Below are 26,289 nucleotides of genomic sequence, written 5' to 3' on the forward strand. Positions count from 1 at the left end.
CAGAAGCCAAAAAAAGATCTTTAATCAAGGTTTTGTGGTTTTAGTTTTAAGGAGGAAAAAAAATAAAGTCCTTTAACAAAGCACCCTACTTTTTTTTTAAACATCGGGAATTGATTCTGTCGCGGTTCTGGAGGCCAGATAAAGCATCACATTTTTAACCATTCCTGGTGAACTGAGGAAATTAGGGACACGGATTGCATGAGTCTCGTATGTCCTGTTCAATGCTGCTGTGTTGTGCAGTAACAGTCCTAAAAGCTTTGATCATTTTGGCACATTTTTTCATCAGTTTTCAAAATACCATGACCGTTATACCTTCAAAAGTATTTTTAACTTGTTTACATTCATCGCTCAACATAGTGCTTTAATTCCACAATTCCTAGGTACAGGTGAAATATCTGCCATGACTTGGTATAGTGAGGCAGCGCCCCTTGTCAGCTGTGACCTGTGGTCAGCTGTATGGCAGCTTGTGGTTTATGTGGCTGTGGCCGTGGTGGGGGCTCGCACACCTCCATCTTCCTGCCCCCCCACCGCTGTGCGTCCCACCTCCCTCCGCTCCGCTCCGCTCCGATCCCTGCCTCCTGCCGGGCTCCTTTCTGCCCGCACCAGCCGACTTGCAAGCGGTGCTATGGTCCAGTCTAGCAGTTGGTAACGGTGAGAAGCTTCCTTTTCAGTCTGAGTTGCGGCAAATAATGCTTCTTCCAACAACAGACAAGCGCTGAAACCTTTCCAGCACGTTTGCTCGGCCGGGAGTTTGGTGCTGGCCCGCGCGCCTCTTCCGGCCTCCTTCCAGCACCCCTGCACCCGGCCAGCGCGCATCTGTGACCGCCAGTCCCACGCGGGCTGCCCCCACGTGGGCTTCCCACCTGTTCGCGCTCCCAGACGGGCTGAGACCGCTTCTCGCTCCCGCTCACGAAGCAGCTGCCGAGTGACACGGAGGGTGTCCGACTGCCGACTGCTGCCCGCCCGCCGCGTGCCAAGCGCTGGCCTGCGGACAGAGTCCCTGCGACAGTGGCGGGCGGACGTACACAGAACGGGAGCATCCGCAGAGGGAGCCGCGGGGAAGACGCGCGAAACCGGCTGCGGCGAACGGCTGCAGCCCAGCGACGTCAGCGAGGGCAACGGAGGGGACGTGCGCGACACCGCGGGTGAAGGGAGTCGGAGGACGCGGTCCGCAGGGGGGACGGCGGTGCCGCGACGGGAGAGGCCGAGGCCGGGGCCGGGGCCGGAGGCCCGGCGGGCACCGACCGACCCTCCCGCCAGCAGTCAGCCCGCGGGCAGGACGCGTCGGGGGCGTCCCGAAAGTCTCCGCCGGCGGGCTCGGCTCTTGGGCAGAGACGCCACCAGGCCCCGCCCTTCCGGCCGGAAGCGGAAGTGGCGCGGGCAGCTCACTTCCGGGCGGGTTGCGGGCGGCGGTGGCGCGTACGGTGAGGCCCCTGCGGACGCGGGGGTGGGGCGGGTGCGGGCCCCCGGGTGGTGGTCGCCGGCCTCCGCCGCTGTCCCTCCCCGGCTCGGGCGGGTGGCGGGCGGGCGCGGGCCCGGGGCGGTGGCACAGCCCTGCGGCACCTTGGCCGCCCGGCCCCGCGTCTGTGCCGGCGGCAGTCGGGCGTCGCCTCCCCGTGGGCGCCGCCGTGTCTTCCTCGCGCCGGGCTGCGCCTCGCGTGGGTGCCTGTCCGGTTCCGAGGGCGCCCGCCGCCTCCGGGGACGACGGTCGGGAGCGCGGGCTGCCCCCGGGCCCGAGGCGCCGTCTGAGGCGCCCCGCAGGCTGTGTCCTCCGCGAGCGACCCTCCAGCCCCGCGGGGCAGCCGTGCGGGTGTTAGTGGCGCTGGACGGGCTGACAGCAGGTCCAAGCTAAACGGAAACATGAGCCGACGAGGGTCGTGTACACAGGTGCACGTCGCTCAGAAGGACGCCAGCGGCCGGCGGCCAGTGCACGGCGGCTCCGGGCGCGGCGGCCTCTGGCGTCTGTGTGTGTTTCTGCCTGTTCAGGCGTTTTGGGTTGCCATCCGTAATTAATAATCAGGCAAGAAAGACAGTGGTGCAGTTTAGTTCCGTTTGAAAGAAATGGAAAAGCATGTGGTGTACAAATGGGAATTGTGTAACACAGAGCCCAGTGGAAGCGTCCCTGCATTCCGTGTTTTCCTGAAAGCAGGTGGGAACGGGGAATGAAAACCGTAGGGGCGGGTGCGCCTTTTTCGTGACCTGGAGAAGGTGCGTGGAAACGGAGGTTCCATAGCTGGGGTCAAGGGGAACGGATTTTACTGAACCCTCTCCTCTGACTCACCCATACACTTTTGGTTCCAGGAGCGGGACGTGGGTGGCACAGGGGAGGAAGGCAGGTCAGCTTGGCGTCCGAGCGTCTGTGCTCTGTACCTGAGCCAGGGAGGGCTTGTGCCTTCTGCACGCTCCCCGTTTTCTAGGGCTGTGAAGTAGTAGGAGATGGTATTTCGGGTGCTGCAGACAGGCTGTGTGCTGGGACTGCCGCTGGGCTGGTGAGGTGCATGCTGTCCTGTGCCTCTGCGGCCCCAGACGTCCTGGCACAGCTGCCCCATGGGTATGGCTACGGGCTGGTGTGGAGGCCCCGGGACTGAGAGGTTGGCCCTGGCAGGTGAGAGAAGCACCTTGGAGACTGACATCTGACACGCTGAGTGGCCTGGGGTCCACAGAGACGCCCCCCATACGTTCACATCCTATCCCTGAGATTACCCTGCGCCATTTAAAGGCGGAGCATTCTCCATAGTTGCAATTGGAAGGTTTGTGTTTCTAATTAAGGATTTGATCATGCTAGTTCAGCGTTCCTTCAGGCTTCTTGAGTGAATGATCTCAAACGCTGTCCTTATAGCTCCGTTATGACTTGGGGGGTAAGTTCTGCACCTAACATTTCTATCTTCCTAACTCTCCTGTTCCTCCTCCCCCATGCACAGGGTCCCTCTACTATGACAGTTTTGGAGATCCGGCCTGCCTGTTCACCATGAAGGAGACAGACCGGGAGGCTGTTGCAACTGCGGTCCAGAGGGTAGCTGGGATGCTTCAGCGCCCGGACCAGCTGGACAAGGTGGAGCAGTACCGCAGAAGAGAGGCCCGGAAGAAGGCCTCCGTGGAGGCCAGGTTGAAGGTATGAGGCCGGAGAGGCTGTGGGCGCTTGCTTCCCATCTAGGCAGGACAGCCATTTATTTCGAGTTTCAGATTCCTGTTTAGCGTCATTATCGTAATTTTGCTACAAATTAGATTTTGTGATTTGGAAAAAGGCAGAGTGGATCATTACCTCACTTAGTACATTCCTTCTGACAAGATGTTACCAATCAATAGATTTACAAACAGGACGTGGGGATATTGGAATCACCAGCGGAACAACTTTTTTAAGCACCTGGAGGTATCTATTGAACTTTAAAAAAAAAAAAAAAAATACTAGAAGTGTAACAGCTGTTCTTAGTTTATTGAAAGCTCCTCTGCGAAGTGCCTCCAGAGAGCGTTTTGTTTCAATCATGTCCACACATGCTGTGGCAGGTGCCCTCCTGCTAGCCCTGGGGTGGGAGGGGGAGGAGAGTTAGACACTCAGAATGTGTGAGAGTGAGGTGAGAAAGAAAACTGTTCTTCTCTAGATGTTTCATGATTCGGGTTGGCTTTCAGGTTAATTTGTATGAAGAGGTGAGTTTCAATGAAATAACACACACCCAGTGCACTTACAAAGACGGTGACACCTGGCCTGCTGTCCTTGGCGGGCAGCAGAAGGGTCTTGAGCATTTGTCTTCGAGGAAAGTTACTTTTCACACCGTTATGGCAGTGAGGTCTGCTCTCCACTTGAAAACATTGTTAGCATCCAGGTAAGGTCATGGCCGGCTGGATGAGACAGCCGAGGCCATTCAGTGGTACCAAGGAAGCATCCCAAAATCCGTTGGATGGATTTGGAACGGCAGTTTCATATTAATTTTTAAGAGTGTGGACCTGCTACAGTTTTAGTCAGAATTTTCATCTGTTCTGAAACTTGTGGGAGTAACCACTGATTATCAGTAGTGACTTAGAAACATTGTTTGGTTTGTTAATTATTTCTAATTGCAGCTTAAGACTCCTGAGCGAAAGGTGTTCCTGACCTCTTGTGCCACCCGGTCTCTCCTTTCCGATCCACCTGCCACTGCTCTGTCCCTTCTGACTGTACGGCTCACTGGGGGGCACTCTGAGGGGCCCACGGAGTGCATCCTCGTTCCAGGGGCCGCCGCAGTCTGCACTGGGGCTGCCCGTCCTGGAGCGAATGGCAGGAGGCTCCTCCCCCCAGAGCTGAGGAGCTGGTCCTGACAGTTTTTGCCCCTAAGAAGGCCGGGTAGGCAGCTGAGCCCCCTGAACCTACCGTGTGAGGGGTGGCAGCGGGACCCGCGGCGCACACACTTGGTGTCCTTTGTCTTCAGGCCGACGGTCTGTACTTAGGAGGGTGTGAGGTTTCCTCAGAAAGCTTTGGAAGGCGTTCTGTTCCATGGAAGAGAAGGGGGCGCTGCTTGGGTATCAGGCCCAAGAGAGTTTCTGTCTTTTCTGGGTACCGACTGTTCCCTGCTGTTGAAATGTCTTGTGCGCTGGAGCCTACTGGGCCTATGGGGTGTGTCCCTCACCTGCTCACCACCCACTGTCCCCCAGGCCGCGATCCAGTCGCAGTTGGACGGGGTGCGCACGGGCCTGAGCCAGCTGCACAACGCGCTGAACGACGTGAAGGACATCCAGCGGTCACTGGCTGACGTCAGCAAGGACTGGAGGCAGAGCATCAACACCATCGAGAGCCTCAAGGACGTGAAGGACGCCGTGGTGCGGCACAGCCAGCTCGCCGCTGCCGTGGAGAACCTCAAGAACATCTTCTCAGGTAGCCGGGCCCCGCTTCTGTGCTGGGGGGACAGTGTGCTTCCCACCTGCAGTTAGCTGCTGCTTTTGAACGTGGATGGAAGTGGTCAGCTGAGCAAGTAACGGCGAGTAGTCCTCTGCTTGGCACGGAAATGGGTAACAAGGCCAGCGCCGTGTCAGCAGCACCCCTCAGCGGCCGTGTGGCTGTCGGGAGAGCGGTGAGCAAACTGACCGCCAGGTGCAGGGAATAAAGAGGCACCATCCCCTTGAAAGGAGCTTGTGGTCTGGGAGGAGCGGCCCTGTGCCCAGATGGGACGGTGCGAGCATCCCCCGAGGGAGAGTTGATTAAGGAGAGCAGCACTTTCCATGTGGAGGAAGAGTGGGCACAGGCCGGGGCCCAGGAGAGTGGGGACAGGGGACGGGCCGGACTCGGTGAGGCCTTGGGCTCCTGGGGGTGGTGTGGGGGCAAGAATGTGTGGGGGGTCATCCTTTATTACAGTATCTCCCAACACCCCCATAGTGTGGGAAGGATGCTCCATGGCCTGCCGTCACCTGGGTGGGGCTCCCGGTGCAGCACAGCCGCCTCACGGGTGCTGTGACAGGAGCGCCTCATCCGGCCCCCAGGGCCCGTTCCCCCCCCCCCCATCCCCTTGCCTCTGTCACGGCCACCAACATTGCAGCAAGAGGCCTGCCTTGGATGGTTTGGCCCTTTCCCTTCCTTCATCCCATGTCTGCCTTCAGCGAGTTCTTTCTGCCTTTCCCCAAACTGCTCGAGCCCTGAGTGTAGCCTGGTGTGGTTCTTCCTGTCTGCCCACTGCTGTGATGGCCTCGCTCCTGCCACGTTGTACCTTGGGGAGCTGTGTCCTGGACTCCTCACGCCTGGGGAGGGTCTGGTCAGGAGGGTCTGGTGGCAGCACTGTTGAATACCTGGCCCTACTGCTTCCTCATCTTCCTGGGGCCGTGACCGAGTTGCTTCTCGTGTCCCCCCAGGAACGGCACAGCACTGCCAACGCTGGGGCGGGGGGATCTAGGCAGCAGCCACTCTTGGTGACTGGTGACTACCTGGAACTGGAACAAAGTCCCCACGCCAGCTTCTTCTTCATGACACTCAGCTAAGGCCTTCCCAGTTAGTTTCCCTCCGCTTACACTTCCTGTTTCCTTCCACCTTGTAACCCTAATGCCAGGTGACCACAGGTTCCGTTACCAGAAGCGGTTCATCCACAGTTAAAAATAATCCTGTTCCCTTGATGAACAGATGCCTCCGTGTGTACGTGTCTTGTTAGGGTGCTGTGCTTGTTGGCTCCCGTAGACTTTACACATTGCCTGTGTCCAGTGGTGCCATGCACACACTTCTCAATGTAAAATACACATGATACGAAATTCAGCGCCTTGACCAAGTGAACGGCTCTGGTATGAAGTCCTTTCACAGTGGTGTGCAGCCATCCCCACCCCGCTCTCCAGAACTCTGCATCTCACACAGCTGAACCTCTTTGTACACATACAGTGTATGTCCACTGTATCTCAGAACTGGGAGAGAAGGCCCTGGAACTCTGCACCCATTAAATAAGAGCCCCCGTTGCCTCTCCCGCCAGCCCCGTACTAGTTAGAGGTCTACTTAGGTTTTCTGTTCTTGGTGATTTAGTCTCTGCAGGTTGTGCGTGTCCAGGAAGCTGCCACTTCATCTGGGTTATCCAGTATGTTAGCACAGCACTGGTCGTGGTATTTATTCTCTTACCCCTTTTATGTCTTAGAATTGGTAGTAATATCCCCACTTCATTGCTGATTAGAGTATTTGAATCTGTGTTCTTGTTTTTCTTCACCCATCAACTAAAGGTTTGTCAGCTGTGGATCTTTCAAAGAAGTACCTTTTGGTTTTGTTGATTTTCTCTATTATTTTTCCGTTCTCTGTTTCTCTCTGTTCTAATCGTTACTGTTTCCTTCCTCCCATAGCTTTGGGTTTAGCCTGTTCTTTCCAAGTTCCTTGTTGATTTGAGATCTTTCTCCTTTGTCATGTGTTGATAGCTGTCTACTTCTCCTTGAGCACTGCTTCCCTTGCATCGCCTAAGCTCTGGTGTTTTGCGTTTTCATTTTCATTTGTCTCTCAGTATTTTCTAAATTCGCTTGTGATTTTTTTTTCTGTGACCCATTGATTAGGAGTGTATTGTTCAATTTCCACGAATCTGTGAATTTTTCATGTGTTACAGATTTCTGACTTGATCCATTGTGGTCAGAGAAGACACTTGATATGGTATCTATCTTTTAAATCTATTGAGATTTAATTTGTTGCCTAACCTATGGTGTGTCTGGAAAATGTCCCACGTACACTTGAGAAGAACATGTGTGCAGCTGTTGGGTAGAGTGTTCTGTATATGTTTGTCAGATCTAGTGGCTTTCTTGTGTTTAAATCCTCTATTTCCTTACCTGCTGCTGCTTCTAGCTATTGTTGTGAGTGGGGTATTGAAAACTCCAACTGTTACTGTACAACTGCCTGTTTCTCCCTTTGGTTCTGTCAGTTTTTGCTTCGTATATTTTGATGGTCTGTCTTTAGGTGTGTAAATGTTTACAATTGTTGTATAGTCTTGCTGGATTGAACCTTTTATTAATACCAGGGGTGCCAAAAAAATGTATACATATGACTTGTAGTCATCTTTTAATATCACTATATATTGAGTATTACACTTTTAATAGTTTTTTTCCTTTCTTAAAATGTGTATACATATTTTTGGCACCCTCTGTATATACTTCTTTGTCTCTTGTAATTTTTTTATTTCAGCTTTATTTTGGCCACCCCTGCTCTATTTTGATTACTAATTTCCATGGACTATCTTTCCATTCTTTCACTTTCAATCTGTGTTTTGAATCTCAAGGGAGTCTCTTGTAGCTAGCATACAGTTGGAGTGTAGGATTTTTTTAATCAATTCTACCAATTTGTCGTTTGATTGGAGAGTTTAATCCACTAACATATAAAGTACTTGCTGATAAGGAGGGACAAATTCCCATTTGCTCTCTCTATGCCTTACAGCTTTTTTTGTCCATTTTCTGCATTATTTTGTGTTTCGTTGATTGTTTTGTACTGAAACATTTTAATTCCTTTATTTCCTTTTGTGTATATTCTATAGCTATTTTCTTTGTGGTTTACATTGTGGGGATGACATTTAACATCCTAAAGTTATAACACTAATTTGAATTTATCCCAGCTTAATTTCAATAACATACAAAAACTCTGTTCCTCTACAACTCTGTCCCCACCTCCTTTCAGTTGTTGACGTCACACAATTACATCTTTATACAATGTGTATAAACATAGACAAGGTTTTTTTAATACCAAAAACATAATTTCCAAAACATAGACAAGGTTTTTTTAATACTTTAGTCTCAAATTACATAGGAAACAAAATGTGGGATTATAAACCAAAATTACAGCAATACTATCTTTGGACTAATCATTTTTTCTCTAAATGTATTAAATGTCTCTTAAATTGCATACAATAAAAAGTAGAATCACAAGCCAAAGTTACAATAATATCGTGGTGTCTCAGTTTTCTAACGTCATCCGTTCTGGAAGCCCGTTCGAGTCCTGAAACGTTAGAAAACCGAGGCACGGTTTTCCCCTAGAAAGTCCTGCAAATGGATTAACCTGTTCCAGACCTTTAAAATCAACCCCTAAAACTGCAAATTTAGCATGAATTTTACTATCTAATGATATCATAGATCCATAAAATGTATGGCATTCGTAAACCGAAATGTTCGTCAACGGAGACGTTCGAAAACCGAGGTACCACTGTACTAGCTTTTACAGTTACCCATGTACGTATCTTTACCAAGATGTTTGTTTCTCCATACAGGTTTGAGTTAGTGTCTAATATCCTTTCGTTTCACTTCCAGGACTCCCTTTCAAGGCAGGTCTAGTGGTCACAACTCCTCAGTTGTTGTTTATCTGGGACTGTCTTAATTTCTCCCTCACTTCTGAAGGAAGTTTGTGCCAGGTATAGGATTCTAGGGTGACAGTCTTTCCTTTTAGCATTTAGAATACACCAGCCCACTGTCCTCTGTCCTCCAAAGTTTCTGATGAGAAGTCTGCTGAGAATCTTACTGAGGATCCCTTGTGTGTGATGAGTTCCTTCTCTCTTGCTGCTTTCAAGATTCTCTTGCTGTCTTTGGCTTTCAGCAGTTTGATTATGTGTCTCACTGTGGGTCTCTGAGCTTTTCCTGCTTGGAGTTTGTTGAGGTTTTGGATGTTTATATTCATGTCTTTCACCGAATTTGTTAAACTTCCACCATTATTCAGATAATCTCTGTCCCCTTTCTCTCTCCTGGGATCCCCACAGTGTGCATGTTGGTCGGCTCGCTGGTGTCCTGCAGGTCCTGTAGGCTCCTTTCACTCTTCAGTCATTTTTCGTCATGCTCTTTTCTAGTTTGCTGGTTCTCTTTTCTGTTGGCTCAAATAGGCCTTGAATCCTTGAAGTAACTTTTTATTTCAGTTATTGTACTTTTTAGCTCCTGAATTTTGGGGGGGGGGTGTTTCTTTTTAGAGTTTTTCTCTCTTCATTTATAGTTGTATTTCCATTTTGTTTATGTGTCATTTTCTTGACTTTCCTGCACAGCTTCCTTTAGTTCTGTGAGCATATGCAGTCTTAAAGTCTTTGTTTAGTAATCTGCCATCTAGTCTTTGTGGAGGACAGCTGTCTTGGTTTAGCTTTTCCTTCGAGCCTCCTTACTGTCCTGTGCTGTTGTGTGCCTTGTGATTCTTTTAATGAACAATGGACATTTGAATCTAATAGGGAAATCACCTGAAATCAGAGTCCTTCCTTCCCCAAGTATGCTGATTTTTGTTCATTGGTTGATTGGTTTACTCTGAGTGCTGTAGGCTGTGTGTGCTAAGGATCAGCCTGAGAGTTAAACCTCAGGTCTTCTCAGGTCTCGCCTGAGCCTGTGCCTTCGCCCAGGGCTGTGCAGCCACTTTCTCAATTCCCCTGTATGTGAAGTTGCTTTGGAACGTCCTAGTCTTAAACATCTGCTTTCCAAAAGAGAAAAAGAAAATTGAAGGGGGTAAAAAGACACTGGTCCTGGAAGTCCTCTGGAGGGGGAGGGGCTCTCAGCAATGGGGGTATGCGGCAACAAGGGGCCGCTTCTGTGTCTGCACCTCTGGGATCAGAAGCAGCAACAGCACTTGGAGTACAGATCCCCAGGATTGGGGAGGACAGGGTCCTTTTGCTCCACTGGCCCCCTCCCAAGCTGTGTGCAAGCTACTCCAAGAACACGGGACAGGGGCTGGGTCAGGAGCTGGGGGACAGTGGCTTCGGTAGACTCTGGAGTTGTTGGGGGTGTGTTGAGGGCAGGCAGACCCCGGTGCCCCCTGCCCCGCCATCTCCCGCCATCCCGCACCTCCCTGGTTAGTGTTCACGATGCCGCCTTGTGCCTTTCCTTAGTGCCCGAGATTGTGCGGGAGACCCAGGACCTCATAGAGCAGGGGGCACTCCTGGAAGCCCACCGGAAGCTGATGGACCTGGAGTGCTCCCGGGATGGGCTGATGTACGAGCAGTACCGCACCGACAGCGGGAACACGCGCGACATGACTCTCATCCACGGCTACTTCGGGAGCACGCAGGGGCTGTCCGACGAGCTGGCCAAGCAGCTGTGGATGGTGCTGCAGAGGTCGCTGGTCACCGTCCGCCCCGTGACCCTACCTTGCTGGTGTCAGTAGTCAGGATCATTGAGAGGGAAGAAAAGATTGACAGGGCGCATACTGGATCGCAAAAAAGCAAACTGGCTTTGTCCCTCCCGGGAGGCCCAAGAATTGGAAGGAGAAGATGTTCGCCATTCTGGACAGGACCGTGACCACCAGGATCGAGGGCACGCAGGCGGACACCAGGGAGTCCGACAAGATGTGGGCTTGTCCGCCACCTGGAAATCATCAGGAAGTACGTCCTGGACGACTCGTCGTCACAAAACCCTAATGGCTCAGTGCTTCCCGCCGCAGTACGACATCTTCAGGAGACTCCTGGGCATGTACCACCAGGCGCTGAGCAGCCGGATGCAGGAGCTCGCGTCCGAAGACCTGGAAGCAAACGAGATCGTGAGCCTGCTGACGTGGTCTTAAACACCTACACCAGGTAGCTGCACTTGGTCTTGTGTTTGCTCTTTCGTGGACACTGACGTAGGCGGGTGCTGTGGTTCTGCTCGGGGCAGTGGCTTCGTTTTTGGGCTGCCTTTGGGGGGCCCTCCTGGAGGTCAGGACCCAGCCTCTGGCTGGGTGAGTGCTTGTGTCGGGGTGTTCTCTGTCCCGTGTCACCCGGCCGCTGACATCCGGCCCATGTCCAGCAGTCTAGGGCAGGGTGCACTGGGTCCTGAGTGTTCACTGTGCCCTAGCCACTTCCTCCCCATGGGGACGCTGTGAGCAGGTGAGGACATGGGGCCCAGAGGTCCTACAGAGTCCCCTGGCTGGTGGGACACCTGTGCACTCCTCCCCCAGGTTTGGTTTCTTCTCACCGGTTTGCTAGAAAAATCACTTACCCTTTTCAAACCTTGGGGCTTTGTCATTCACAGAAGGGACATAAACCACTTCATTTGCACATCAGTTGGGGTAGGGTTTGAAAAACGAGGCAATGTGGGGCTAGGATGGGGGTCGGGTATCCTGAAATTCTTTTAAGATTAGCTGGTGGAGAGGAAAGCACGTTTTAGGAATAGAAAACGGTATGAGTACTGCGCTGGAATTCTTTCAGCCTGTCTTGTCACTAGTGTGTGCAGAAACGAATTAAACCTCTATAGTAGCAGTGAGGTTTCAGGATTTGTTTGTGTCTTGTTTGTTGTTGGTAATTGCTTATAGGAGAGAATGTGTGCACATCTTAACAGAAAACAGAGACAATATCTCTTAATGACTCTCATCGTGCTGCGGCTTTTGGAGCCCCTGTGCTGCCCTCGCACAGCCCCAGGAGTCCCAGCCGGTAGTCCCATCCCTGCAGCCATGACCTACACCTGTCACCCGTGTGGAAGCACCATTACGATCATCTTCATTTTGCATGTGGAGAAACTGAGGCACAGGGAGCCCTGTACCCACTTCACACGGCCTGCAAGTGGGAATAGTATTTGAATCCGGGCCCTTGGCCCTCCCCTGTGCTCCAGCCACCTGACCTGGGGCGTGCATCTGTGTGACATGCCCAGTTTCGTGGGTGGTTTTGTTCTTACCACACTGGGAGCACGGCCCGGTCCTTGGGACTCTGTACAGCTTTCCTGTTGGTCACCCGTCCCAGCCCAGCGCACACGCTGGGAAAAGTTGGGCTGCTTCATGCTACAGACATTTTCACGCTGAGTTCCGGTTCTTGGGTGAAAATAATCTAGGTTAAGTTGATAGATAGTCTTTTAACGTTTGCAGAATTTTACGAAGTGCTTTTTCAGTTGGCCAGACCTTGGATTCCCTATGTGAAGTGGACTAGTGTCATTTCAGTCCGTGCTTAGGGAACGCAGTGTAAGGCAGAGGGATTTTCTGAGCAGCCGAACCTTGGGCTTTTAGAAGCCAACCATGTGCACAGGTAGTAAGTGTTTCTAGGAACACTTTTTCCTGAAGGTTCACTCACACCCCTGCCTTCTTGTCATTGTCGCTAAGCATGGGCGTTGGCACAGTGACACTCTCACTGACTTGGGCTTCACTGTGAATGTCGTGTTCTCTGCTCTGGACGTTGCTCTCCAACTTCATAGAGCATATCTGTTCTGCACTCCTGTTTGCCCCCTGTTCCCCCTGGGAGGCGCTAAGCATAGAACAAACAGATCGCGCCCTCACGGGGCTCCCGCACTGACTGCAGCCGTGGGATGCGCGTGTCTGTGTGTGGAAAGGCGCAGCAGCGTTTCCCGGAAAGTTGTCTGCCTGTGTCGTTAGCCTGTCTCATCCCTGCTTCTCCCATAGCACAGAGATGATGGGGAACGTGGACCTGGCCCCAGAAGTGGATGTCATTGCCCTGGAGCCTCTGCTTTCTCCAAACGTGGTCTCTGAGCTGCTGGACACGTACATGTCAACTCTCACTGTGAGTAGAAAGAACAGTGTGCAGCCCTGACACAGGCTGTGCGCGGTGCCAGCCGCTGCGCCGGCTCTCGGAGTCAGACAGGGGGAGGCAGCGGCAGAAGCGGGGGGATCCCTACCTTGACGTTGGTTGTTTCTGGGCGTTTGGGTTCGCCGGTCACGTGAGGAGAGTGGCCCCGTGTCCAGTCCTGGACCTGGAAATTGTGTGGGGTATGCATTCCACAGGTGCGGACCGCGTCTCTGGCTGGAGGAGTGTCCTGTCCCCAGTAGGCTGGCGAGACCCTGACGCCCCGCTGATGGGCATTGGTGCCGGCCAGCCTGTTAGGGTTGAGCCCGGAAGTGGGAGGTGGCAGTTAGGGCACCGAATGCTGCCCAGTGACCCCACGCGATCTCAGAGCAAGATGAGGTCAGGCCCTGCTTCCTGGGCCCCTGCACATGCAGACAGAGCCCCACGCCCGGAAGCAAGAGGGGCTGTGCACTCTGAGGTGACAGCTGGTGTCTGGTCTTCCACGGTCCGGCCTGCCAGAGGCCGTCCGCCTCGCTCCTCCGTGTGCTTCTGACAAACCCAGCCTGCCCTCTCGGTTGGTCGGCGGAAGCTGGCGGGGGCACCACGCACTGCGATCCGGCCCTGGGGATGACTTGTCTGGCGTCCCCTTGTTGGGGAGCAGGGATTCCCAGGGTGCTGTTTGGATCTGCAGCTGCCCCGCTGTGCCCTTGGTTCAGGGGCCTGTTCTTCCCTTCCTTCCTATCATGCTGCACTTCCATAGTCAAACATCATTGCCTGGTTGCGGAAAGCTCTAGAAACAGACAAAAAAGACTGGGTAAAAGAGACCGAGCCGGAAGCCGACCAAGACGGGTACTACCAGACGACACTCCCGGCTATCGTCTTCCAGGTACCGTCTGTGCGATTCTAAAGCTCATTCCGGGAGGTTAGTGGGTCTGTGGGTTTTACAGGTGAACAAGGTGCCTTGTTTCGTAGCGAAGCCTGCCCAGTGCCCAGACCCTGCTGTGTCTGCAGCTGAAGGAACTGAGGATCGTACCTGTCACGTACTTTTCCCAGGGTCACCGTACTTTTCCTAATCCTTTTGGACTTGATCTGGAACCTAAGTCTGTGTTACTGGTGTGTGATGCTCAGATTTCAGAGTTTGCTTGTTTGGAGTTTCCTGATGTTGTAAACAGCCAAGATGTGTCTTCACAAATGCCACAAAATTGAGGCTAACCTGACGGGTTTGGGAAAGAGTCCTTTAGACTTGAGCAAGAGTCATGCCTTCTTACGGTTAATTTACTTTTCAATGCCAGACCGCCTGCCGGTGGCCACCAGTGCCCTCCTCTTGTTCTCTGGGCCGTGGAGTTCTCTCCCTTCAAGTGTGGTGCTGACAGCAGGAGGGCCGGGTCTTGATGGAATATTCACATGGCACTTGGCTGACAGGGCTGGGGCTCCAGCCGACACAGCTGAGTGCTGCTGCCGTTTCCTGTGGGTGACACCTTTAGTTAGCTACAGGTCCTCACCCTGTCTTTTACTCTGGAAACTGGCGTCATGACAGCTCCTCTGCGACAAGGACCTGGAGCGGGCACTGCCTGCCGGCCCTTCCCCTCAGCTGCAGTGTGTCCTCCTACTTCTTAAGAAATCCACGTCACAGCTCACAGCACAGCACCTGGCGCCCGTATCACCTCCTCGGGCCCCATCTCTGTTAGGTTCCCCCACATGGAGACCTGCCTGTTGGCGGTAATTAGCAAATGATTCACTTGGTTTTCTACCCGATGAGAACGTTGTTTAAGTAATTTTGTGGTTTTCCAAGTGGTTTCATTTTTTTCTCTGAATTTGAACTGTCCTAACAACTAGTGAGCAGACGAGGTAGTAATGGGAAACCTGTGCTCTTCTGAGTCTAACTCATAAATTCTTCAACTTTCAGATGTTCGAGCAGAATCTCCAAGTTGCTGCTCAGATAAGTGAAGATCTGAAAACAAAGGTACTAGTTCTGTGTCTTCAGCAAATGAGCTCTTTCTTAAGTAGGTATGTATTTTTGCCAGTGTGCTCATTCTGAAAGTGCATGTTTTTAAAAATTAAAAGCAAAAATGTGTTGCTCCTAATATGCTTGCTGTTAGAAAAGAACTTAGGGCCGGGTTGATCATACTCAACATCTTCTGTTATTTAGAAACGCAGCCTTTCTTATTCTGACTTACGGAGCCTTTTGAGTGGATTACAGCAGTCCCTGAGAGCCAGCCCTGTCACCAGGAGTTAGAGTCTCCTTATACACTTACCCTTCCTGTTGCCTGAATTTCCAGGAGGGGGGTGTGTGTGGGCGGGGGACAGCTCCAGGCCCAGAGGTCATTTCATGTTCCCACACGGGCAGGGCCCCTCCAGCAGAGCCAGCCCTGGACCAGGGGCTCAGGAACTTTGTCTCCAGGACACCTCCTTCCCTTTGAATTGCTCGTGAAGATTTCCAGACCTGTGCAGAAGTAGACAGAACGACATAAACACAGGTTCAGAAGCTGCGCCTTCAAAGTCACCCCATGCCTCACCTGGCCCTCCCCTTCCCCCGCTGACATAACTAAGGGAAATCCCAGACATTGGGACGTGGCAGCGTTTCCCCAGCGCTGTCCACCCTGACTAGAGCGCTGTCATCCCACACAAAGCGCATAGTCACTCCATGGGACCTCGAACAGCAGGTGGCAGACACATCCCTTTATGGCGTGGGGTCCTGTGGGTTCTCAGGTCCCTGGAGCAGGGCAGGAGCCCCTCCCCCTTGTCACGCCGTTGGCTGGTGGGGACTCACTGGTGGTTTCGTAGGGTGACCAGCCTCCCCCTGCCTGCTCCAGGTACCGTCGGCCCGCAAAGCACAGATGGCTCTGAAGGCTGGTGTGCCCCGCCTTCCCCCTGTTCACTGCTGCTTTGCAGGAACCCTGATGTGGCGGCACAGTCACTGTGTGTGTCCCTCTGCCCTGCCGGCCCAGAGCTGACAGCCAGGCCCTCACTTAGAGTCCCCAGCTGCCTCTTTTGGGCTGGAGGCAGTCATTCCGTTAGAGGACGAGATGGCCTTGTGCTATAAGGAGAGGGTGTCCCCTCATCTCGGCCTGTGACTGCGCAGCATCCCGGGCAGCAGGGCAGTGTCGAGTGATTCCCTGTATGTGGTGCCAGTCGGCCCCCTCGGAAGGCCTGCCGTGCCGTGGTGTCCAGCGGGGTGTGTTAGAGCGTGCCCAACGGCTTGTGGCCATGTCAGCCATTGGTGTTCATGACATCTGAAGACTGATTGATTTCTCATTTGGTCCATTTAAGGAGAGGTTCAGGGAGGGACATTGCAGCCAGCGTTTGACAGTGCTCCCAGGACTGTGGTAATGAGTTTCTGGGCGAGTTGTGTCAGATAAAATGAGATCGTGTTTCCCCCGCTGCTCACAGGAACACATTTCAGAGGGGCTACGAGACAGCTCTTACTGATCCATTTTAAACAAGCAGTGTCTCTGGTTTTCCATTAGTGTAGGGCATCCGGGAATTCTTTTACTCCTTTTTAAAGAGTCACCTGGTCGGGTGTCTGGTGTGGAAAGCACCTGTGGGGTGCCATGGCGTCGGGCTGTTCGCATCCCCTGCCCGCTGAGCATTCGGTGACCGTGTCCCCAGGTACAGAGACGAAACCCAGCTGTACAAGGAGGATCACCTGCGGGACCGGCAGAACCCGCCCTGCTACGTGCAGTACATGGTCGCCATCATCAACAACTGCCAGACCTTCAGGTAAGGGGCGGGGGTGCCGGCAACGGGGCAGCAGGCAGCGATGGGGTTGGGGAGCGGGCCACGGGCAGGGGGGCAGCGGCAGGTGCCCTCAGTCTCCTGAGCCATCCTGTTCCCACAGGGAGTCAGTCGTCAGTTTGAAAAGGAAGTACTTGAAGAGCAGCGGGGAGGAGGACGTGTCCCTGAGCCAGCCCAGCATGGACGGTGTGCTGGACGCCATCGCGGACGAGGGCTGCCGCAGCCTGCTGGAGGAGGTCTTCCTGGACCTGGAGGTGGGGCGCCTGCATCCCCCCCCCCCCCGCTTAGGGCCCTGGTCTTCTGTGGAGGTGCTCTGTGTGGTGCAGGCCCGCTGTGGTTCTGCGGCACAGGTGACTAGGAGCTCTCAGTAATTGCAGTGGTTCCAGTGGAGTCTCGTGTCAAGGGAAGACTCTGCACTCCTAGCACAGCCTGGTGGCAGGGCAGGCCAGATGTGGGCCTGGCGCTCACGTCGCCTAGACCAGGCTCAGTTCTGAGTAAAGATAGAAACCACAGTTGTTAACAAAATGCAGCTAGCCTCGTGTCAGAGGCATGATACACTGTGAACAAGTAAGGCTTATTTTTGAGCTATGGAGGTGGTTCAGCATTTTATAGACGTGTTGGCAGAAAGCAGAATATGTTTAAAGAATAAAGCCATGGTTACATCAGGTCCCCTGGGAAGGAGCTCCTGGATGATGGAGCTTGGATTGTTTCATGGTGTCTGCAACTTTCTCGAAAATGGTTTGGAAAACAAATGAAATGTATGCCTTTGTGAAATCATTTCAAAATACACAAAAGACAATGGGAAAGTAGCTAAAGGATGTGAATAACCACTTCACCGAAAAAGGACCGCAGGTGTCCTAAGCATGAAATACAACACCCAGTGTTACTGCTCTTCAGAGACATGCACGTTGCACTAGTCATTCGTAGCTTGGCAGGATGGCAGGAGGGACCGTAGCTAGCACTCGGGGTTGTTAAGGGCATGAGAAGAGCTGCTGTATGTTCTGTGTAGAATTGACCCGGGCGGGTGGGGCGGCTTGGAAACACTGGATCAGGGTTTTGTCTGCATACTTCTGGAGCAGTTCCATTTGTAGGAATTTCACTTGCAGAAATGTACAGGTTCACTGCAGCATTCTGTGTAATTGAAAATGTGAGAAATTGTAAATGTCCGTCAGAATTGGGTAAAAAGATGACAAAATGTCCGTGTCACAAGTGCACATAGTCACTGAAGAAATGTGTGCACCCATGTCTGCACACCTCACAAAGGAGTGTGCTCACAGCTGTGCACACTCACGTCAGAACAGGCGGGCAGCGCCTCCCTCCTCACGCACGTGATCTGGGGACAGTGGAGGTGACGTTGACTGGTCTGTGCTTTTCAGCAACACCTCAGTGAGCTGATGACAAGGAAGTGGCTTTTGGGATCGAACGCTGTAGATACCATCTGTGTCACCGTGGAAGACTATTTCAACGATTTTGCCAAAATCAAAAAGCCGTATAAAAAGGTAAGGGTGGGGCGGTCACATGCTGTGAGCTCACCTGTGTGCTGGAGCCCACGTGTTGTCTTGTAGAATGCATTGTCAGGTTAGTTCTGTGAGCAGAAGTTCACAGGAGGTTTTGTTGACCCAAGATAGGTAGGGGCCGTCAGTGTGTAAAGAGAAGATGGCGGTGGAGGTGATAGGGCTTCTGAGTGAAGATTGAGACCTTCATGCCTTCTGACACCCCAATAACCCCACACTGGTGCATGGCCACAGATGCTGAGCCCTGCAGGTTGGGGGGCAGTGGCCCAAGAGGTGTGGTCCCCTCTCCAGATCCCCGCCAGGGCACCCTGCGGGCTGCCGGCTTTTCTCCTCCAGCGGAGGCCCCGTGACAACGGAGCCCATGCATCACCTGCTGTTGGAGTCTCCGAGTCTTACCGGAAGCCACCGCTGTGTCGCCAGCCAGGGCCCTCATCCAGGGCTCGGGTGTCCTTCTCAGGTGTACCCAGGGCCCTGCCTGGTTTTTGCTGTGTAGCTGTTAAAAGTGTTACTTTGTAAAATTGGGCTTTCCACCTGTTTAGGAACGTGAGTGGTTTTCTTTTCTTTTTCCCCCTTTCTTCCGCCGCCTCCTCCCCCACTCTGGTTCAAGCCGTTGTTTCTCAGTCTGTTTGTATAGGACACAGCTCCCTGGCCCAGGCTGGTATTATGAGCCTTGTGCTCTCCCCGGCTGAAGCAACGTGAGTGGTTTTGATATGTTAACCTCGCATCCAGACACTAAAACTTTCTGATTGATCCTGGGTTTGTCTGCAGGTCCTTTCTGGTCTCTGCAGGCAGGTGGTTCATCTATGACCATGACTGTGTTCATTTCTGGTCCTTATAGCTTTTATGGCCTCTCCTAGTCTTGCTGCTCTGGACGTGGAGCATCCTTGTCTAATTCCTAACTTGAAATTCTTCTGCCATGACACATGGCACCAGCAGGGAGACCCAGGTGTCTTAAATCCGCCTGGCTGACGGGTCCCTTCAAACTCCAGGAGCCTCTGGTGCGGAGATCGGTGGGGCCAGCTCCAGTCATGGTTGAATCTCCTGTTGTTTGCACAGTTTGGGGTTCTGCTTTTTTTTTTTCCATACATTTTGTGCGTTGATTAATAGTTGGTGTTTGAGCCCATGTGTGGAGTCCTTGGGCCGGGGGCTTGTCTTAGCCGACGTCCTGTCCTGGGGACTCGTCTCCTGGTACGAGTGGAGCTCATGCCTGAAGAGAGAGAACGTTTGTTCTGCCAGAAGCTGGGGCTGGTGGCCCCACGCGGCTGCTGGGTGCCACCTTGTGTGTCTGCTGTGCGCCGTGGGGCCCCTCCCTTTTTCGCAGGGAGTGGAGTAGACACAGCTTGTTTGGCCTGGACTGATGCGAGGCTCATCTTCGCAGCTTTATTTGCACGTTTGTGGTGCCTGCCTGGTGCCGCCCCCCACTGTGTGCTCAGTGTCGTGAAGAGAGCAGTGGCCTCTGAAACTCCCCAAATGTGCGCATGGTTCCTCTTCTCTCCGAAGGTCTGTCACCGTTTGCACAGACCACTAGTTAAACAGCCTTCTGGACAAGGCGCAGTGTCTGCTCCGCTGAGGCACGTCGGCCTGTGGGGGCCGGGAAATGGCCTGGGACCCCGCCCCCCCAGGAGCCCGCACTCCACACGCGGTGCAGTGCCCGGGAGACACGCACAGCTGGGCGCGTGAAGAGCGGCTGACGGGGCCACCAGAGGGGTGTGCTGACGCGTGGGCGGGAAGCCATCCTGCAGTGGCGTCTGCTGCTGGAGGGACATGTCACCAGGGCCTGCAGGCAGGCATGGCTTCGGGGAACTCGATCCTGTTTGCTCTGAGGTGCAGGGCCAGTCGCGTGGTGCCCACTGCATGGCTCCTGTCCACTGCAGCCATGTCCACAGCTCTGGTCACCACTGAGGGCTCTGGCACACTTCTCCAGAGTCTGGTTCCTGTGTTCACTGGGGACCAGGAGGGGCGCCCTGCTGTACTCGGCTATGCTCGCGGTGTCCCGGTGGTGGTCAGGGGCTCGGCTGCACGGCGCTGACTGTCCCTGTCCCCAGCGGATGACGGCCGAGGCGCAGCGGCGTGTGGTGGTGGAGTACCTGCGGGCCGTCATGCAGAAGCGTATCTCGTTCCGGAGCCCCGAGGAGCGCAAGGAGGGCGCCGACCGGATGGTGCGGGAGGCCGAGCAGCTCCGCTTCCTCTTCCGGAAGCTGGCTTCTGTGAGTGCCGCTGCCCGCACATGCCCTGTCCCAAGCTGTCACTAACAGGTGCCATTCAGCAGCTTCGTCAGGGTCCACCGGGCTCTCCAGGCCAGTGGTCACATCAGTCTCATCAGGAACCAAGCTACCACGTGACTCTTTGTTCCTGTGTGACTCGGAAGGTCTGCATGCACATCTGACCTGGGGGTTGGGGCACATGCTCAGGGCGGCAGCTTGTAGACGGTTCTGCTGGCAGGGCAGCAGTAGCCGGACCTCAGCTCCAGACACAGTGCTCAAGCATCCCCTCCCTCATGGGAGGTGCTGGTGACCCCAACCCCATCTCTGCTGAGTGCTCTCACGGGACCCTCCCTGTGGGGATGAGTCTGAGGTGTCTGTGGGAGGGGGCCGGCTTGGTCATGGGAGAGTGAGAGCCGCAGGTTGTGCTCACCGCCTCCGTGCTCTCTCCAGGGGTTTGGCGAAGACGCGGCCGGGTACTGTGACACGATCACCGCCGTCGCCGAGGTGATCAAGCTGACGGACCCATCCTTGCTCTACCTGGAGGTGTCGACTCTGGTGAGCAAGTACCCAGACATCAGGTAACGCTTCTGTCTCAGCTGGAATGTGGGGAGCAGAGCGGCAGGGTTTTCCTCGGGGTCCTGGGCATTAGGTGTGACCCCAGGGGTGACAGTATGCCAGCTCCGGGTTCCTTCAGTGATGAGCTGGGCAGATGCTAGCTGTGAGCAAGGTGGGCTACTGGGCGCAGTGGCGGATGTGTCACGTCTCCTTGCCCTCCTGCCAGCCGTCCCCAGTCCCTGTACCCCATAAGGGTTGCAGTGTGGGTGGGCCCGCCAGGAGCTTGCGGTGCGTGGGAACGTGGCCGAGCACCGTGGTTTTAGAAAGCTTGTGCTATGCTTGTGATGGACTGAAAGAAGGGAGCCCGTGTGCCACGCCTGCCAGGACACCCTCCAGCCCAGCTGTTGCTCTGGGCTGGCTTTTAGGGGCCAGAGCCAGTGCTGCTGTGCCGTCCAGCATCCTCCCGCTCTGGTCAGTCCGTTTAAAAATATTTAGGAAAGCAACCTGCACACAACTGCAGTTTTCGAGTAAGAAAAAGACCACAGTCGTGGGAAAACCTGGGCTTCTCTCCCTCTGATGGGACATGGGGGCCGGGTGGGGGTGCACCTGTCACCTGTGCCGTCTACCCAGTTCTGGGGCCAGGACGCTCACGTCAGTGCAGGGCCGAGCGAGTGCAGTGCACCCCACACCCCTGCCGTCTCCCCCTCTCAGGGATGACCACATCGGTGCGCTGCTGGCCGTGCGAGGGGACGCCAGCCGGGACATGAAGCAGACCATCATCGAGAGCCTGGAGCAGGGCCCCACGCAGGCGAGTCCAAACTACGTGCCCATCTTCAGGGAGATCATGGTCCCCAGTCTGAACGTGGCCAAGCTCCTCAAGTAGCCCATCACCTTCCGGCCCAAGTCGGACCCCACATTCTCCACCCACCCTTGGAAACGTGACAGCCAGCGCCCCGGTGCCGAGCACATGGCTCCCTAGAGGACAGGCGCTGTGGTGGCGGCTTCTGGCCCCTCGTCCTGTTGTGGACAAGGGTCATGAATGGGGCCCTCTGGGTGCCCGCCTTCTGACCTTCTGCCGCTTAATAAAGGTCAGAGCTGCAGGCGTGAGCGCGCCGGCGTGAGGTTTCTTACGGGCGACCGCATGGGCCCCGCTGGTGTCCCCACAACTAGGCAGTAGCCCTGGTGCCCAGCAGGAGCGGCCGGGCGAACCCTTGCTGGTAGGTGTGCAGTGCCAGCAGTGTCAGGTCCGGTGACAGCAACATGAACGCAGCGTTCATCTAGTGCTATCAGGATCTGGGAGCCGTGCTTACTCCTGACAAGGGTCCCTGAGCCCTTGCTGTCATTGAGCCGTTTCCACAGCGTCTGCTCTCAGCAATAGCCTCGTTTTACACATTAATCTCCACACCAGGCTCATGGGAAGCCACACCCACCAAACGGTGAGCCCATGACTCCCCACCGCTGTCAGTGAACAGACTCTGCAGACAGGCGGTGCTCTGGTGTCTGCAGCACAGGTCCCCAGGTCCTGGCCGTTCAGGCAGGAGGCGCCCGAGCTTCTCTGTCCCCTGCAGGACGTCTCAGGTGCAGGGTCAGTGGACATGGGCTTTTCCCTCTAAGACATGTCCGAGGTGGCGTTTTCATTTCATGAAAAATTCACAAATAGAATCAAAACTCAAGTGGAACTGAGTAACTGAAAATTAGATGCCATTTTTACGAGTCCTGGCTCAGGAGCGATGGAACCTTCCTAAAGGTGTCAAGCTAACGTCTGTGTCTCGAGAAACGTATTAATATGGGTCCCTACTTCCGACCTGCCTGGAACGGCATCTGGAAGTGCGCAGTAAGAATTTTTAAGTAATTGTTTATCGTCATTAATCATTGTCCCTTTAATAATAAAAACACGTTATTTTCATTCCAAGCTACTTCTGGAATATATGTTCAGGGTGAATATTCAGGTGATGACAGCAGACCCAAGTGGTACGTGTTGAGTTGGCCAGTGTCCTGTTCTGATCATGTGACAGTAAGTGGCCACGCCCGCTTCGGGGACGTCCGCAGTAATAGTGGGCGAAGCATTGGCTGCCCAAGCTGAATGCCAGTGTCAGCACAGTCCCAACAGTGGGTACGCGTGATCATGGGGACAGGCTAGGATGTGCTGGCATGGTGGGGGGAGCCGTGTTCCCGGTGGGTGGGCAATGGGAGTCCACGCCAGCAGCACCACGCTGAAGGCCAGTGCCAGCCTCGCACAGGCTGCTAAGTGCCCTGGGCTTAAGGACAGGCAGCCTGCAGCCCGGACCGGGAGCTACCTCATCTTGCCTTGGGCCACCATCGACTCAGCAAGTCTCGGGGTCACTGTAAAAATACCTGCTGTTCAGCTGAAAAAACAGCTTTGAAGTTAGGAAATTTCCCTGACTTAGGGGCTCCTGACGGTGTTGTTTAGCTGATGAGAACGTGTGTACAGTTGCCAGTCAGCCACACCTGGAGTGCTGGCCCTCTCGTACGCGTAACGCACAGGCCAGGCTGCTGCCATGAGGACACCCCAGAACACGGGGCCTGACAGCCTGGGGGTGTCTGTGCAGAGGAGACCAGTCGTGGCTGGGGGGGACCCCAGGCCTGCCCTGCCTTGCCCTCCTGTGAGGGCACGCCTCGGTCAGGATGGCACGCAACACCAGGTGCCACCAGGGCACAGACTGGGGACACAATGAGGAGAGGGCAGGTGGGGGCCCTAATTTGATGTGGTTGTGTCCTGACAAGGTGATACCAGGTGAAGATGGGGGCGGGGGGCGATGCTTCTGCCAGCCTAGGAGTGGCAGAGATGGCAGAGGTGGGAGAACCCCACAGGTACAGGGCACGCCACCCTGCCCCCACCTCCGTTTCTGATGTCTGGAGCTAATGTTTTGTTTTAAACCACCGGTTTGTGGTGCTTCCTGAGACAGCCTCAGGCAGCTCCTTTCTGGCAACTGAAGTGGTGGTCAGACTTCTCAGAAAGTCACTGCGGACTTGACTCGGATGCACTACTTTCTGAAACATTCCCAACTTTATTCAAATGAAAGGTGTGTTTATGTGACACTGAGACCTCAGGGATGACCTGGGGATGATTGCTGGGCTGCTGTGTGGTTGTACCTGGGGGAGCGGGATTTATCTGGGGAACAGGGTCCACTGGGGCAGGATCCCCCTGGGAGGCGGGATCCATTGGGACATTTACGGGCTGGCACGTGGCTCTGTTTCTTGGGTCCACCCACATCTGTTTCCCCCACCAGCCTCTTCTAGACCCTACAGATTCCCTCTGTTTACCTGGGCTCTGGAGACCTCATTGTGCCCACCCAGCTCTCATTTCAGCCCTAGGCCCACCCCTTGGATGTCTCAGGTGCTTCATCCTCCCACTCAAGCTGGGGTGCTGTTCCCCTCTTCCCGGGGCCTGTCCTCTGTGCAGTGACGAGTCACAGGGAGTGAGTGAGTGGTGGGTGTGTGGGGGACAGAGCCAGGAGTGCAGTTTCCAGACTCTCGGCCTCACGTGGAAAGGTGCTGGCTCAGGTAGTAAATGGCCATCAACTGTGATTGGATGGCCGTCAGCTGTAACCAGGGAGCCATTGGCCACCAATATAACTGCTGTGGCTACGCTGGCAATAAATGGGGGGCTAGCAAGAAGATGGGGGCTGAGCTAGCAAGAGCGGATTGCAGTTAGCAAGTGGGGTTGGTTGGTTGGCAGAGAAGCAGACGGCGGGTTGCAGATCGTGTGGCTCCTGCTTCCTGTGTCTCTGGCCCAGCCTCCAATGAGACAATAGTGGCATGACTCCCCTGTCCATGGCTCCGTGGGTGTTCCTTTTTGGCCTCACCATATCTTGCGTTCTTATGTGGGGAGCGGAACCAGAGCCCCCGCATGACACCCTACATGACAGGGTGTCCGCCCGTCGGTCAGGGAGGGACCAGTTCCCAGGCTGTGCTCACAGCTGTGTGTCCAAGGACTACACACCAGCCAGAAGGGCCATCTGTCTCACACATGCGTGTGCATATACACACACACGCTTCAGTGTTATCCTAGCACCAGAGCAATATCGGCTTCCAGGGGACTGCTCTTTCTGTCCTCCTTAATTTCTCCTTGGTAAACAGTTTGTACCCAAAAATGCCTTAAAACGTTTTTAATAGACGTGATCGGGCAGTCACGGCAGGGTCTGTGATGGCCCCCTGTCCGGGCACTGCCCGCTGCATATGGGGGCACTTTAAGGCACATCGAGTGTGATTTGGGTTATACAAAGATCATGTTCACAAGATTAAATTCACAATTTTCTCCACTCAAAATACATTTCAATTCCAGTTTCAATGAAATTCTTCCTTTAAATAGCCTTTTACAAGACCCCTAGTACACAGCACGTGAGCACTGTGATGAAATTATTTTGAAGAAGATACAGAATGAGAAATATCAACTCCTAAATTTGTGTGCTTTATAGTCTACCACAATGTAGGCCAAAGTTCAGTAGTAAATAAATAGGCATTCTTTGCTAATAAAAAATTTTACAACAGTTTTCCTAAGGAAATACATTCATAAGACTTTGTTTACACTGTTTCACAGTGACAAGAACAGCTAGAATTCTCATGTAGGAAATGTATCCACAGCTTTAGGGCTCCTAACACTGTCAGCAGACAGCTTTTCTCTCGAGCACTGAAATGTGGCGCTTGGGATTCTGGGAGTGAGGGTTCTTGCCCGGAACTTTGGTTCCATTATGGCCGTACTTCCTCTGTGCTGGTCGCCTAACAAAACCTGCCCGACCACCGCAGAAACAGGGCTGAAGGGCTTGTCCAGGAGACATTGTCAAACGGATTCACCACCTGGCAGTTTAGGATGGCGAACGGGCCATCCAGGAACTGCCCCTGAGCCACCCTGCCTGATGCAACGTCTGACCCTGCAGTCGGGTCCAGCGGCCCAGGTAGGTTGTTAAGGCAGATGGTGGTGCCAGACCGTCTGGGCTGTGGACCTGGCCTGCTGGGGACGAACCACGCCTCAGGGAGCAGACAGTGTGGCCTGCCTATAAACGTGCCAGTGGGCCTGCGATCACTAACGGGCAGGTTGTGCTGCGCAGATCATAGCTGCGTTTTGTGGCTCTTGGAGGTGACTGAAGTGGTTGCAAAGTGTAGGGAACAACTACTGAAAACCAACTTCCTTCACCTGTGATTCTGTGATGGCTGGGCTGATGGTCCAGGTAAGGAGCAGCCCCGCTCCCCTCGGTAAAGAGCCTTGCGTGTTGGTGAGCAAATGCTGCACCGACTGTCCTTTTTGCTGTCATTTTTCTCGAGCAATTGTAGACTTCTCCGTTAGGGACTCGGTGCATACCATTAAATCCTACAAACGGCTAGCAGTCCTTGCCTGTGTGGCTGTGCAACCTGGAACACAGCACGAAGTCTCGTTTCCTGCTCAGAGCTGAGCCTGGCTGCTTTAGGAACGCTCCTAGG

At 54.1% G+C, this 26,289-nt stretch overlaps 1 protein-coding gene across 1 annotated transcript; it reads left to right on the forward strand.

Moving 5' to 3' along the window:
- Positions 1 to 1,683: 1,683 nt before the first annotated feature.
- Positions 1,684 to 22,762, forward strand: EXOC3 (exocyst complex component 3). The gene is given in 19 exon segments (XM_033110143.1): positions 1,684 to 2,149; positions 2,922 to 3,112; positions 4,624 to 4,843; positions 10,251 to 10,495; positions 10,498 to 10,560; positions 10,562 to 10,576; positions 10,578 to 10,712; positions 10,714 to 10,763; positions 10,765 to 10,913; positions 10,916 to 10,934; positions 12,722 to 12,839; positions 13,603 to 13,728; positions 14,749 to 14,849; positions 16,452 to 16,562; positions 16,681 to 16,831; positions 17,954 to 18,076; positions 20,137 to 20,298; positions 20,746 to 20,873; positions 21,562 to 22,762. Coding segments are annotated over 19 exon segments (2,367 nt in total). The 5' UTR covers positions 1,684 to 2,061; the 3' UTR covers positions 21,734 to 22,762.
- Positions 22,763 to 26,289: the final 3,527 nt, after the last annotated feature.

The sequence above is a fragment of the Rhinolophus ferrumequinum genome, chromosome 7 (assembly GCF_004115265.2).
Source record: "Rhinolophus ferrumequinum isolate MPI-CBG mRhiFer1 chromosome 7, mRhiFer1_v1.p, whole genome shotgun sequence".
NCBI lineage: Eukaryota > Metazoa > Chordata > Mammalia > Chiroptera > Rhinolophidae > Rhinolophus > Rhinolophus ferrumequinum.